The 16,234-nt window shown below is 38.4% G+C and overlaps 1 protein-coding gene across 4 annotated transcripts in view; it reads right to left on the reverse strand.

The window, feature by feature from the left end:
* Nucleotides 1-16,234, reverse strand: part of ELP2 (elongator acetyltransferase complex subunit 2) — a 44,222-nt gene that overhangs the window by 26,676 nt on the left and 1,312 nt on the right. For 2 of the 4 annotated variants that reach the window (XM_040479048.1, XM_040479046.1), the window contains exons 2-11: nt 14,639-14,717; nt 12,368-12,438; nt 8,343-8,499; nt 8,005-8,082; nt 5,725-5,789; nt 4,900-4,966; nt 4,279-4,419; nt 2,860-2,955; nt 1,330-1,430; nt 1,005-1,136 (exon numbers count right to left, since the gene is read on the reverse strand). In XM_040479048.1, the coding sequence (XP_040334982.1) occupies nt 1,005-1,136; nt 1,330-1,430; nt 2,860-2,955; nt 4,279-4,419; nt 4,900-4,966; nt 5,725-5,789; nt 8,005-8,082; nt 8,343-8,499; nt 12,368-12,438; nt 14,639-14,717 (987 nt within the window). Of the gene's footprint in view, nt 1-1,004; nt 1,137-1,329; nt 1,431-2,859; nt 2,956-4,278; nt 4,420-4,899; nt 4,967-5,724; nt 5,790-8,004; nt 8,083-8,342; nt 8,500-12,367; nt 12,505-14,638; nt 14,718-16,234 lie in introns of all 4 variants that reach the window. The other 2 variants (XM_040479050.1, XM_040479047.1) reach the window with 2 other exon arrangements.

The raw sequence follows: 16,234 nt of genomic DNA on the forward strand, positions 1-16,234 counted from the left end.
AGCCCAGTATTTACAGGACCATTTAAAATTACACCCATCAACAACTTGAGAGCATTAATACATTCCTTCACAAAATAACAGGTGGTCCTATTGCCCTTTTGTCAGTCATTCATCCAGTAATTGTCTATGGAGTACTTCACTGCCCAAGAAAAGACCAAATTATGTTATCTTGTTTAAGAAGACAGGGATGTTACATGGGCGCCTGGGTGGCTCAGTCGGTTAAGCATCCAACTTCAGTTCAGGTTATGGTCTCGTGGTCTGTGAGTTCGAGCCCCATGTCAGGCTCTGTGCTGACAGCTCAGAGCCTGGAGGCTGCTTTGGATTCTGTGTCTCCCTCTCTCTCTCTGCCCCCTCCCACTCACACTGTCTCTCAAAAATGAATAAATATTAAAAAAAAATTTTTTTTAAAGAAGACAGGATGTTACACATTATAGGAAATATTCTCATCAAAAAATTTATAGAGCTTAAAGGCAGAGCCTAAAATTTACACAGCTTGGGCACCTGGGTGGCTCAGTTAGTTAAGCCTCCGACTTCAGCTCAGGTCATGATCTCAGTTTGTGGGTTCAGATGCTGCATCAGGCTCTCTGTTAGTAGCTCAGAGACTGGAGCCTGCTTCAGGTTCTGTGTCTCCCTCTCTCTCTCTGCCCCTTCCTTGCTAGCTCGCTCGCTCTCTCAAAAATAAACAAACGCTAAAAAAAAAAAAAAAAAAAAAAAAAATTTATACAGCTTAAAGTTCACTTACATAGAAAACTGACCTATGTGCAAATTTCAAAACCCCAACGACACTGAACAAATGAATACTTTTCCTCTTGGGAAAGCATAAGTTTCTCACTTAGTGTAACTACAGTATAATGTCTATAAGAAAAAGTGAATAAGAAAGACGTCATTTGAACTTAAACACCCCAACTATGTTTCTGGCAGAGTATAGGAAGTACGTAACACTGTTTACCTAAGTTTCATTTCACTCTATGTGAGAACAAATGATTTAAAAATGCTTTTCTTACTGGGTTAGCCGTATTCTGTTTCCAAAGGTGCAATGCTCCATGGAAAGCATGAGCAATGATCATGGAGCCATCTTCATTGAACTGGCAATCATAAAATCCCAGAGTATTTCCACCTATTTCACCTACTCGAACCTATGCAATAGAAAATAAGTGGTAATCAAGAGTCCACAATTCTCACAGTAGAAATCAGATTCCAGAGATTTTTATGTTCTCACTTAACACATACAAAGAGTGAACACTTTTGCAGCTCTAGGAACAAAGACTTGGGGGCTAAATATCATTTATTAAACCCAATTTTCTGTTCTGTAAATGTTCACATTTTTACCTGTTCCAGCCAAACTCCAGACTCTTCATCTGGAGCCCAGAGAATCATGGTTTTATCCATTGAGGCGGACAACAATCTCATTGGCTGCTGCAGAAGACCATCTAAAGAATAAAAACTAATGCCTTTAGGTGATCAACAAGCATTGTTTGTAGATTACCAGAAAAACACAATGCGGTTACTGCAAGAACATTCACTTGCAGCAATAGCAACATTTTAGAAACACAACAGAGGTTTACATTAGACCAGATAAACGAGGTGTGGTACATTTAGACAATGGATTATACTTCAATAAAAATAAATAAATTAGAGCTACATGAATCAACACGAGTACAACTCTAAAACACGTTAAGCTAAAAAGCCAAGATGTAAGAGAATACATATTGTTATCAAGTTTTAACAACTGTAAAGCAATACTGTTTGTGGCTACAGAAATGTATAGTAGAAGTATAAAAACACTCATGGGAATGATATGCAGTGAATTCAGCCTTGTAATTGTCCTAAGGGAAGAATGGAGGGGAAAGAGTTCGGGAAAGAATACACAGGGGTCCCTCAATACCAATAATATCTACTTTTTTTAAATTGCAGCAAAAATATGACAATATTAATAACAGTTGGACGGCGGTTACTTGAGTATTCATTAATGATAGTCTCTATTCTTGCCTTGGTGAGGGGGTCAGGGGAAGATTATGAAGCCTGTGCCTCGTTCAGCTATACGACATAGCACCAACTTCAGCAAGCAACCATCACTCCACGAAGAGAGGTTAAGGGCCAAAGAAAGAGGGAGAAAGAGTCTTATTTGTTCATAAATGATGTGGCTCAGTATTACCAACTTCCTATTTCCAGGGGGAAAAGTTCCAGAGAAGTTGGCTTAAAAGTCAGTTTCTCTTGGGGCACCTGGGTGGCTCAGTCGGTTAAGCGTCCGACTTCAGCTCAGGGCTTGATCTCACGGGCTGTGAGTCCGAGCCCCGCGTCGGGCTCTGTGCTGACAGCTCAGAGCCTGGAGCCTGCTTCGGATTCTGTGTCTCCCTCTCTCTCTGCCCCTCCCCTGCTCATGCTCTGTCTCTCTCTGTCTCAAAAATAAATAAAAACATTTTAAAAAAAGTCAGTTTCTCTTAAACGCCACGAAGACTAGATGAAAGCATTTAAAGAGCAAGTGAAAAGGGACATGGTGGCTTCAGCACCACAGCAGGAATCACACTTTTCCCACTTAGGAGTGTAAGTTTCAATGGGACTGAATGTCCAGGAGAACCTAACTGTAGTATTATACTGTGCCAACCTAAAAATGTCTTATATGTGAGATTTTTAGGTTTTGGTTTTTTTTTTCCAAGATTTTAAGTAAACTCTACACTCAATGCGGGGCCCAAACTTACAACCCCGAGATGAAGAGTTGCACACTCTACTGACTGAGCCAGCCAGTTAGCGAGCACTTTGTCACACTAAAAACACTTCCTCCACTGCATTCGGTCAGCTTAAAATTCTATATGTGTGATTCAACTCAAATGACAAGTATGTAGTATGTTTTCTTCCTACCTTTGTAGAATGAAGGCTGCCAGTGAACTGCATTTACCCAGTTTTCATGACCAGCCAGCACAGTCTCTAGAGTAACTGCAAATGCTATTTTAATACCTGCAACAAAAAGAATGACATATTCTTCCTGAAAGCTTTCTAAAAAGAATTTCCATACCAACAAAGTTGTACAACTATGTACTCCCTTTCCAAAAGTCAGAAGAGAAACATGATTTAGAGTCAATAATTCAACAAAAAAATGAATTTCATTGACTTCACTCATTGTTCAAAATTACAAGAGAAAAAATTCTAAAATTGCATAAATTTTTCTCTAGTCATAAGTACATATTAAGGAGTATGGCCAATTTTAAAACTTTTCTGGGATAGCTGCTGTTATACTGCAATGAAAAAGGAAAAACAGACATGTCAGCCTCCTGGCTATCCTCAGTCATTATCAGCATATAATAGCCTAAAATACCATTTTAAAAAAACTTAAGAAAAATGCAGAAATAAAGGAGGTCAAATCAGTACTGTGACCTTTCAAAGTCATTAATAAAAATGTAACAAAATTTTATATTTGGGAACAGCCAGCTACTCATGACATGCTGGTTAAGGATTTCTAGGTTTTCCCCAGAAAACCACGTACCAAAATCTCAACTCTAAAGGGCTTCAAAACCAAGAAGAGTAATAACAAAGGAGAGTACTCCTAGGTGAACAACACTATAATTTAGTTGAACACTTAAAAATATTTCCTTCAGGGGCGCCTGGGTGGCGCAGTCGGTTAAGCGTCCGACTTCAGCCAGGTCACGATCTCGCGGTCCGGGAGTTCGAGCCCCGCGTCGGGCTCTGGGCTGATGGCTCGGAGCCTGGAGCCTGCTTCCGATTCTGTGTCTCCCTCTCTCTCTGCCCCTCCCCCGTTCATGCTCTGTCTCTCTCTGTCCCAAAAATAAATAAAAACGTTGAAAAAAAAATTAAAAAAAAAAAAATATTTCCTTCAAATACAACATCCCAACAGGATCTGCCATGCAGGGGTACTGCTCTGATTACCACCCAATAAGAAAATCAGAATTACACATCCCACTCAAATGTAGGGCTCTGGCTCGTCTTCTCTCATCCAGTAAAGGTACGGATAACTTACTTTATTCTTTTAGACCTTCCAATGCTAAACTAAAAATTTGGCATCTTATAATTTATAATTTGAGAAAACAGTAAACATTTTCAGCAATTTCTAAAAATCTTACAAATGTGGTTTAGAAGAAAAGTAAGTTTCATATACAAAAAATAACATCCTTAAAAAAAATTGTTTTTAAAAATGCACAGTATCTGTTTCACATAGGTATCTGGTACTTTTGAAAAACTAACCTTCACCTAGGTGTGTTGTGTTAATAATATTATGAATGAGTCAGGAAACTGTTAACATCAAATATTTTCATGATTACTCACCTTCCTTTTCTATCGTAAAAGTATTTTCCTTCAGCTTTATATTATCATCATCCTGAGTTTCTAAAGATGTTGATTTTACATACAGCCTCCATATTCGTATCAGGCAATCTTGTGAGCAGCTCGCCAGGAAAAGATCTCTACCTAATAAAACAACAAATTTTATTATTTTTTTAAACATTATATCTTAAATTTATGTGTAAGACTTTCTCCTCCACAATATGCAGATCTTTAAACTTCCTGAAAAAATTAGACTTTGCCTCCCAGCCCTTCATTCACTTGACCTATATTCTTTTTCACTAACATTGGCAAATATACATACAATACCAATAAATGGTTATGACATGTGTTCTTATACAGTCTACAAAATTCTACAAAGAACTCCTCAAGAATGTCTACGTGTGTAATAGTCAGCTAGTGTCCGCTTTAAAACATCAACGGCTTTCATCCTCTGCCACCCCAATTGATCGTTAACAAAAGGGGTAAGTATCCTCTTTTCTAAAAGGGACAACAGAAAAATGTTACATACAAAGAAAATTTTAAATGAAAACACAACAGGCTGCTTTCCAGGAAGTTCCACACACTTGCCCCATCATATGAACTTCAGCAAGATTTCATACTGACCAAAGGTTGCCCATTCCACGCCTCTTATCCAATCCTCATGTCCACAGAGAAAAAGCACTTTCTGAAACTAGTAAGATAACAAAAATCATCAGACTTGATGTAAGAATTTAAATTTTCAGGTATATCAGTGATTTCATTTGGGGTCACAGCCAGTCCTGATGCACTTTTTTTTTGTTTTTTAAATTGGCAACACTATCTGATCAGACATAAGATAGAGCTCTCATTTGGGAATGAAAAAATCTCATAGTCATCTAACTTATCTAACGGAGCAATGCTGAGTATGTAATATCTATAAATAGATAAATACTCTAAATTTTTACAGAATAAAATGACACGTATTATTCTGTAGAAAAAAGTCGGGTGGTCGGACATTCACAACCGTTTTAAACTTCACTACAGAAGGTAAAGAAAGAAGTATCTCTACTATTGAAGTTTTAAGTGACCCAACCCCTTTTCTGGAACTTTTCTCCTCTAATGTCTCAATATCTAGGTAAGCTCAGAAAGACAAACACTACCAGCTGTATTTCACCATAGATATAATTTATTTAGAATTTACCAAAAAAAAATTTATAAACCACCACCACAGCATCTTCCTCCTGTCCTTCCACCATCTAATGATCCGTTTCCACCTAACAACTCTGGACCAGGTGGCCAAGGCAGCACTTACTTGTGTTCAAAGAGAGTGGAAAACCATCTAAAAGAGGACTTTCAAAAAAGATTCTCGTACTGGATTATTTTAGAGTAGTAGAACATCCCTAAAATTTATCATCTGGAACTAGGCTGCATTAAAATGTGTAATTAAGCAGAACGTAAATCATTAATTACCTGGTCATTTTGTTGAACGAATAAGTGAATTTTGCAGTCATCATCACCACATGCTAATATTGGTACTGGGAGGATAAAAAGAGGCTTTACTGTAAATATTCCATCACATGTTATGATTATCACCTATGATGGATTCTAAGAACTTGGTAAAGAATCCAGACTTCTATGTCCCACACCCTGCACAAACAAACTGAAAGTGCTCAATAAATGTCTGTAGGAATAAAATGAATAATCTCAAATGTTCTATTAGTTACTTGGTGCCTGGGTGGCTCAGTTGGTTGAGCATCAGACTCCTGATTTCAACTCAGGTCATGATCTCACAGTTTGTGAGATCAAGCCCTGTGTTGGACTCTGCACTGACAGCACAGAGCCTGCTTGGAATTCGCTCTCCCCCTCTCTCTCTGCCCCTCCCCTGCGCTGTCTCTCAAAACAAATAAAAAAAAAAAAACCAAACAGCTACTGGGCAAAGAATCACTGCTAATTAGCTGCGAGTCCTTTCCTCCATTCTGTGTCATTTACGATAGAAGCAGCAGTGAAAAGAGAAACAGAAAAAGCAAGTTGGGAGCATTTCACCATGTCAACCAGAAGATTAATATGAAAAGTTGCTGGTCCAACACAGCCAGAAAATGTACGAGCTATGTAGGAGTCCAGCATCATGGCTACTGCACAAAGATTTAAGGGTTTGTTACTTCAAGGACCTTACACTTTGAGAATTCAACAGTAAAACAAAATTCATGAAGCAAGTAGAGAACAAAATAAAAGCACATACAATTACTTCATAATTGAAAGTTGCTAAGAGAATAGATCTTAAAAGTTCTCAACACAAGGAAAAATATTCTGTACCTATGGATGGTGAGGAATGTTCACCAGACTTATTGTGGTGATTTCACAATATATATAAATATCAAATCCTTACATTGTATATACTTAAAACTAATACGTGTCAATTATACCTCAATTTAAAAAAAAAAAGAGCAGGTAATTAAATACACGGTTAAAATGTTATGAAAGGTAGGACTATAAAAAAATTCACGTTACCAAAGGACAGCAGATAAAATTAGGAGTCTTTTTCTAAATTTGTTTTTCAAAGATTTTTTCACTCTAAATCAGGTAAAAACAAAAAAACAAAAAAAACCCCAGGGGCACCTGGGTGGCTCAGTCGATTGAGCATCTGACTTCAGCTCAGGCCATGATCTCAAGGTTTGTGAGTTTGAGGGCATGGGGCTTGCTGCTGTCAGCACTTCGGATTCTCTGTCCCCCTCACTCATCACCCCTCCCACGCTGGCTGGCAGCTCTCTCAAACAAACAAACAAACATCAAAAAACAAAACAAAACACAAAAACAAAAACTCCAGTCACTTGGCCTCACTGTGGATGGGAAGAAACTAAATTCTCTGCTATGAAGCCAGAATATGGGAGTTCCTCCTCCCGGGGAGCCCTTGCACAAAGTTCATCACATCGTAACACGGAGTTGCAGTTGCTGCTGCAGAGGGCAAGGGAGGCTGGTGGCCTCTCTCCACCAGGTATGTCCTCCAGACAACTGAGGCGGCAGAGACAGACTGAACCACATTGGCCAACAACTCTGTGGAGGACAATCAAAGGTACGTACAGATGGGTTTCATAGCAAAAGGGAAGTTTTTCTGTTGGGAGATTCTAAGTGATCTTGGGCCAATGGTCATTATGCAGGATGTGAAGAGGCTCTCATCATCAGAGGAATGTTCACGGGGTTCACCTTTAGTATTTTTTTCAACTTATGCCAGATCTCAGCCTTCAAAGAGTTCATTTTCCCAAATTAGATCTATAGATGTTGATAACGTACATGATAAATAGCATCAATCCCAAGTACATATTAGGTCTCTTAAATTTTCAACAGCTATCAAAATTCTTACAACTTCTCTTAATTTTATGTTCTATACACAAATCATTTGAATACTGAAAACAAAAGTACGCTTCTGGGTAACGTAGCATAAGGAACACAGTAGTGGAATCACTATGTTGTACACCTGAAAGTAATGTAACATTGTGTCAACTATACTTCCATTCTTTTAAAAGGTCTATTTTCCATGTTTCAACTTATCTAGATACAATATTAAAACCGAACGTGTCTGGTTGTAGGGAGATACAAAAACATATTGCTGTTTTTTGTGGTCTTTTGGGATTTTTAGGTAGGGTCTACACATGGGGCTCGAACTCACAACTCAGAGATCAAGAGTGACATGCTCTACTGAGCCAGCCAGGCACCTATACTGCTGTTTTAACGTATACTCAGCAGGATACTCACCATCAGTACTAGGCAAATAAGACAAGCAGAGAGCCAGAGTGAATCCATTTCCAAAGTTCAAGGTCTGAAGGCATGTTACTAAGAAATAAAAAACACCATGAACAACTAACACTGAGCTTATCCACCTAGAAAGGTTGGGCAGCATCGTCAACAGCCCTGGGTGCAATAGGGATGAGAGAAGTCAATCCTGAGACCCAATGACCATGTGGACGTAAATGGTCAATTTTTAACGTTACAGAGAATAAAAGGACTTCAAAGACTGAAAGAAACTGACATGTATGTTCTTTCGTCACTTGACAATTACTATTTCATTTGTATTATAATTTCTCTAAACCTACCTTCTGAACCGTTTTTAGACCAGACTCGAACAGTAGAATCAGAAGCTGCAGACACCATCAGTGTACGGAATGCAACGCCTGACGCCCTCTTCTGGTAAAGAGCATGCACTGCATTAACAGGTCCTTCGTGGCCTTGGAGATGGACTGCTTTTAAAAGCTACATCAGAAAGAATTGACAAAAACACGGTGATAAAAAAGGAATTAACAGTTTTACCTTTACTGAATTAAAAATCACAGAATTAAAAGTACTGTTAAACTACCTGACCCAGAAATACATCCTCTAGAGTTGAAGAGCAAGTAAACTTCAGAGAAGTTGGTCTGACTGCAGTAAGGACACTTAAAGTGTGCATACCCTCTGACACAGCAATTTCACATCTAAGAATCTACTCTGAGATGCTAACCACACTAGTGTAACAAATAGTAACAAACGAATGCAGAAAAAGATTCATCACACAATCTTTATACTAGTGAAAAATTGCAATCAACCTAAAATTTTTAAGAGGAACTGATTATATTATTGTAGATACACACTGTAGTCAACAAAAAGGATAACATGGAAAGACAACCACAACATTGATATTTTTTGAAGACTAGAGCCAGCTTTGTGGAATGTTTCTCTTTTGGATCAGTCTGATATTTCCTCATGAATAGATTCAGGGTATACATTTTGACATTACTATCCATGTGCATCCCATCAGGAAGCACATGATATCACTCTGTGCCAATATTAGTGAAGTTAAGCTTGGTATCCTAGTAAAGGTAGTGTCTGCCATGTTTTTTCACTGCAAAGGTAAAAATTTTTTTTGTAATGTTATGTAAGATTATACTTTGTAACTTGGTACTTCTCCATCAAACTTTAACCAAATATTTTTAGCATACACTCATGATACTTGCCTGAATCAAGTACAGCTGGAAAATGAAAAAAAAAAAAAAATGGCAAACAGAACTAAGAAATTCCATTTGTTTATCATCTAAATGCTTGCCATGCAAGATTATGCCCTGTGGTATCATTTCTGTTATTTTAGGTGTATTTTTTAGAGTTCAAAATGTGTGAGATTCCATCATATCCTTTGAGAAGTATCTTCTATAATTTGCTATCTCCCAAAATAGTGGGATCCCTTAAATGTTTCAATTGTTTTCCCAATTAAGCTGAACTCTGCCATTCAAGAAAATAATTATGTATAAGGTTCTGTACACTAACTTCCTGCAGCCATTAACTTTTGGCTTCTTGGAAAACTCATTTTAAAAAACTCAAGTACAATATAATCTCTTGTATGTATAATTATACACACGAAATAGAGAACTACAACAATGTTCATTAGAATGTTAACTCTGTTGAGGTTCTGTACTTAGTTTGTTTTCCTTCTTCATGCTTTTCTGTAAACTTCCTTCACATGTGTCTATATAATTACTCCCCCCAAATTTAAATCTCTTGAAATACTCATTTTACATTTTTAAGCAGGGGTGTATGTCAACCATCAGAGAATTTTAAAAACTCAAAAGAAACCTCTCAAGTTTGTCACCTTGTTAAAAAAAAAACAATGCTCACTCTTCAAAGACAAACCTCTCATTCTACCAGCTTAGAATTATTTCCTTTTATCAGAAGTCAAGGTGTGTTGAACACCTGCATACATGGAAATGCATATGGAAAGGAGCCTATAAGGCTCTAAGGTTTCCATGTGTGGCCCCTTCCTCTAAATCCTCTTATTCCCTTTAACCCCCTTTTATGCCTTTCACCCTCCTGCCGTCCTCCCTGTCTGGCCTCACATTTTCTCCTCAGGCTCCTCCTGAAGTTTGCTGCCACCAGATGCTTGCTCAGTCTGTGATCCCCTATTGACAGAAGTGTGGGGCAGCAATGAGGAAAGAGTTTTTCAAGTCTCACCTCAAGATCTCAAAATCAAGTGTTCAAATCACTCCCTCCCTCTGGATTCCTCTACCAAGATCAGTCCAAACAGGAGTTAAGTTTGCTACACCTCCCTTTGCTCTCATTCACGTCTAGGTACTTCCAAAATCCCCACCTCCACACCTGCCCTCTCCTTCTGAGGACAAGTATGGATGCCAGGCCAGCAATTCAAGCGAAATGTCTACAAGTAAATTCCACATCTTTCCTCCGGTTTCCCTATCTTACTTTGTAGAAGCACCTTTCTCCCGAGACCTGGAAACAGAATCCCACTATTTTTATTACTTACTCCCCTAACACCAGCTCCCACTCCTTTAATAACTAATCAATGTCAAAATCATTTTGCCTTCAAAAACACCCCACATCGCTTTCTTCCTATTTTTTCCTACTATGATATGGCACATTGCTGTCAGATTAATCTTCTTCTGTTATTCATACTCTTCTGCTTAGAAATCATCAAGGACTTCCTAGTGCCTGCTAATAAAGAACAAACTCTTAAAGCTGGTATCTACACTTCCACATGATCTTCCCTTACCGTACTTCTCTAGTAGTACTGCCTACAATGAATTATCAAGAAACATGTCCAGAACTATGTCATTCAGTTACAAGGAATGCTAAGAAACTTAAAAGGGGAAAAAAAAGTTAAGACTTGAACGAAGCTTGGGAAATGGTACTTAAAGATACTCATGTTGGTCCATGTCAGAACTTTACAGAGCCCTCACTATACTCACGGTGCACTGGGACTCTCTAAAGGAGGTATAGAATATAGTGTTTCCCAACCTTGATTGGCCATAGATTCCTTTTTTCACTTAACTTCTTGAGAGATGAATACCTCCCTGAACAAACTTTTTTAGAAAGCCCTGTCCTAAAGCCTAGGCTTGGGTTAAGACTGGATACTGCTGAACAGGTGGTCTTCTTTATCAACTGAGCTTTTTCATTCATGCCAGGAATTTCCTACCAGGAATTCTAGACCCTTAAACTCCTCCCAAGGAGGGGCACCTGGGTGGCCCAGTCGGTTGGGTGTCCGACTTCGGCTCAGGTCATGACCTCATGGCTCATGAGTTCAAGCCCCATGTTGGGCTCTGTGCCGACAGCTCAGAGCGTGGAGCCTGCTTCTGATTCTGTGTCTCCCTCTCTCTGTCTCTGCTCCTCCACTGCTCACACTTTGTCTCTTTCTCCTTCAAAAATAAACAAACACTAGGGGCACCTGGGTGGCTCAGTAGGTTAAGCACCCAACTTCACTCAGGTCATGATCTCAGTTTGTGGACTAGAAACCCACATCAGGCTCTGTGCTGACAGCTCAGAGCCTGGAGTCTGCTTCGGATTCTGTGTCTCCCTCTCTCTGACCCTCACCCACTCACGTTCTGTCTCTCTCTCTCAAAAATAAATAAACATTAAAAAAAAATTTTTTTTAAGAAATAAAATAAAAATAAACATTAAAAAAAAATTTTTTTTAATTCCTCCCAAGGAAACCACCTGATACTTTAAGACCCAATTCAAAGACCACCTCTTAAAATTCTACTAAACTCACAGCACCACAGTTGTGGTACAGCAAGCTAGAGCACATTATCTACGGAGCTACCCTTGCTCTTTAACTCTTCAAGTAGATTTTGCCTTCAAAACCATGTACGTGAATCATGAATAGGATTCTGCCTCATCTACATCTACTGCATGACAGATGTTCAAATGTCTAACACGCTAACTTTTAATCTTTGCTTACAACTAGAAACAACCTAGTGTCCATCAATAGAAATCCGTCCATACTCAGCACTGCATATTATAACATCACTCAGAATTATGTAAATCTATATCCACATGGTAACAGCTTCCTGTGAACAAGGCAGTACTAATTTATGCTATCAGTGAAGACAGAACAAATAGCCCCTGTATGTGCAGTGTGAAAACTATTACAAAATGATGGGAAATTCACAGAAATGAATGACAGCATGTGAATATGAGAGCAAATATCAGAAGGAAGGGTACAGGGCATGTGAAGTATAGAAGATACAGGACCTGGATTACTGATAAGAATAAAGCAACTTCATAAAAGAATACAGTAGAAAGGACAAAAAGACCTGAAAATAAAAGCAGATAAAGGTCTTTTCTTATAAACATGTCCACCCACCTGATTATTCTTTATTTCCCAGTGAATCACTTGATTATCAGATCCTCCAGAAAGTAATTCAGTAGAAGGAGCTGAAAAAAGTTATATCTCCATAAATATTTTTATTTTTTCCCCAGCTGTCTTGAAAACTCTCAAGGCTATAGAAAAGATATAAGAAAACTCATATACCCTTATCTAGACTCACCAACTATTAACATTTTGCCACATTTGCCTAACATCTCACTTTCTCTATACATGCATACATAGATCCCTTTATTTTAACAAACCATTTAAAAATAAGTTGCAGACATCATGACCTCTGAATTTCTAACACTTTATTATATGTAACCTAAGAATTAGAACATTTCTGTACATACCACAGGACAATTAACATATTCAAAAGTTTTAATTGTTGATTGATACAGTATCACCATGTAACATACAGTCCATATTTAAATTATCCTGAATTGTCCCAGTAACGTCTTTTGTAACTTTTATAAATTCTGAACCTAAGGACCACAAATTGCATATTTAGTTGCCGTATCTTTTTAATATCCTTTAACCTAGAATAGTTTCCCAGTCCCCTTTTTTTGGGACAATGACAGTCCCAGCCAGTTGTTTTGCAAATGTCCCTCAATCTGGATATACCTGGTTGTTTCAACATGTAAGATGCACGCTAAATACTTTCGGCAGGAATGACCTATATGAGACATTTACAGTCAACTGCTATCAAGTATATGACATATTTTTGAAATAAGACAAATATTTCAGAGTAGCTCTTTTAAACACAACTTCTTGTGGATAACAGAAGAATAAGGAGTAACAACCAAAAAGGGAGAAATAATCAAATATAATTTTCCACTTATGTTTCTTCTGGTCTGTGTGCTAGATATTTAGGGGAGCAACAGGGGGATTGTCTGAAGAACATTAGATCTAGAGTCAGAAGTCTGACGTTCATGTCCAAACCCTACTTACTGCCAGCCAGCTGTGATCTTGGGGCTTTGATTTCTTCATGGATCACAGACACTAAGCCAATTATTTAACTACATGATTTTGAGAATTACTATAAGGTCCCTAAAAGTAATGTGTTAAAAATCAGACATTTTAAAAATATGAAATGGGGCAGCTGGGTGGCGTAGTCAGTTAAGCATCCAACTCCAGCTCAGATCATGATCTCATGGTTCGTGAGTTGGAGCCTTGTATTGGGCTCTCTGCTGTCAGCACAGAGCCCTCTTCAGATCCTCTGTCCCCCTCTCTCTCTGCCCCTCCGTGTTCTCTCTCTCACAAAATAAACATTAAAAAAATTAAAATAAAAATATGAAAGGTTTTTTTGTTGTTGTTTAAGTAGGCTCACACCCAACATGGGTCTTAAACTCATGACCCTGAGATCCAGTCACATGCTCTACAAACCAAGCCAGATGGGTTCTCCTAAAATTATGAAATGATATTATTAACATTTTATACATCACTAATACTTGGGTTAGAAAAAATATCTTAATTATCTACTGGTAGAGCCCTAATCTTAGGAAATCAAACATAATAGTTACAGATTACATTGAAACACAAGCAATTCATTTTATATAACCTCACTTTTAAAGATAAAATATACAAGCCCAAATTAACATTTTATAATAAATCCCTATACTGAAATTCAAGTAGTCTTTGATGTCACTTGGCAGCAATTAATATAATTACAATTGTGCTTTAATATCTGCACCAACAGCCACTCTTTCTACTATTTAATGGTTTTTATTGACCTAACATGACTAATACTGCATTACCAATTGAAATAAGTGGCTTATTAACCTTTTTATCTTTTTATGTTTATTTTTGAGAGAGGCAGACAGAGCATGAGCAGGGCAGGGACAGAGAGAGGAAGATACAGAATCAGAAGCAGGCTCCAGGCTCTGAGCTGTCAGCAAAGACACAGGGCTCAAACCCTCAGACTGCAAGATCATGAGCTGAGCCAAAGTTGGATCCTCAACTGAGCCACCCAAGTGCCCCTAAACTTTTTTTTTAATGTCACAGATAAAATCATAGCAAAGTCATACTTATTCAGCAAATTCTGTGTTTGTGCATGGCTCAGAATGCTCTCAATAAGTGTTTATGGAATAGAAAATAAAATTATTTCAGAGTCCATAAGAATACCACAGTAGGTATATATAAGACATTTCAGCAAATTCCAAAGGATTCTGGAAGCACCATCTAAAAGCAATTCTTTTTAGAAAAATGACTAACCATACTTAGCAGAAAGCAACTGAAAGTACCTTTAACAAACAGATGAATACTTACAACCATCTTGTTTACAAATCCACTGTACGCAATTGACCCGAGCAGTGTGACCATTCAGGTTGGTGATGACAACCCTTTCCTTTACAAAAGAAAACACCAGTTAGTAAATTACAAATTATCCTACAGAGGAATTAATAAATTAATAAAATCAGATGTCAATGGTTTTGATGCTAATAAAAAGTTCAGGATTATTTCAAACAGAATCACTTCCCTTAATTCATAAACTCTAAACCATAGCTTAAACTATCCGTTCACTCTAATGTGTGCCTGCCTTTGTCACCACTCCATATTCTGGATGTTCCTTGTTCTCAGCACACTGAGCTCTCAGGTCTTTATCTGCTAGCTCCTCCTGACCACCTTGGTCCTTCTCTACTGGGGAGCCTGTCTGCATACCCCAGGCTAACTCTTTCTTGTGCTCCCACAGGTCTCAGGGCCTACTGCTACCATGCTCGTACCAATCTCGGGGTTTTACTGACCAAAAAAAACCCCTCAATAGAGAAATTCATGATTACCGGAGTCAAATTCATGGCTCTCTTTATATGCCATGGCTGATCAGATGTTGGGTCATCAGCCTTAAAGAAACAAAGTTACCAGGCCACAACTAAGGTCTTCAGACATGGGATCCCTTCAAGGGGTACAGTCAAGTTCCCAGCAGCCGCTCAGACTGTGCTTTCAGTAACATCCCTCCACACTTGGGCTTTATTTTACTTCACACACTGAAGATATTAACTCTGTGACTACAGTGCCTTCCTCTTTAGGGCCACTTTCCCTATTTACTATGAACAGCACAAGCTTCCTATCTGCTTAAATGCCAATTGAAATTCAGATGTGAATGTGCAAAAACTGGTATATTTCACACATAAGTTATTTGAGGCTGTGAAACAATTTATAGTATTTCACTGTCTCTCTCACTAGATTAAGAGTTCCTTGATGGGCAGGAATTATTACCCATTATCTTTGTGTCATCACCACCCAGTCCAGGACTAGCACAGAGGGTCCTCAAAAATCTGCTGAGTATCACACCAAAACTTTACTTTAGCATTTGACATGCTCTTATTCCTATATTTAATTTAGAGCCCAAACAACAGATATGTAACAAAGTACTTTTTAGGCCCAACATACTTCTTTTTTGGTTAAGTTAAAATCCCCTAACATGGCCACGAGGCTATCATTAAAAGTAAAAATGTGATGGAAGACACGGGCACAAATACATTAAGTGGCTGCAGAAAAATTGCCCTCTACAGCTGAGTCAGTCCTTGGTTGACTGTCTCAGTAAAGTTTTCCTTGGTTTTCCATGCTTTCTCCTGCCAGTTACGAACGCATGGCAGGGCATGGCGGAGCGCCTGGGTGGTTCAGCGGGTTAAACTCTTGGTTTCAGCTGAGGTCATGATCTCATGGTGAGTTTGAGCCCTAAGTTGGGGCTCTGCACTGACAACTCTGAGCCTGCTTAGGATTCTCTCTCTTGCTCTCTGCCCCTCCCCTACCACGTATGCGCACGTGCATGCTCTCTCAAAAATAAACATTAAAAAAAAAAAAGAATGCATGGCAACAATAGGAAACAAAGAGGCAGGAAGCCAGCTCAAGATACAGAAAACA

The sequence above is a fragment of the Herpailurus yagouaroundi genome, unplaced genomic scaffold (genome assembly GCF_014898765.1).
Source record: "Herpailurus yagouaroundi ecotype Mexico unplaced genomic scaffold, PumYag 142, whole genome shotgun sequence".
Classification (NCBI taxonomy): Eukaryota; Metazoa; Chordata; class Mammalia; order Carnivora; family Felidae; genus Herpailurus; species Herpailurus yagouaroundi.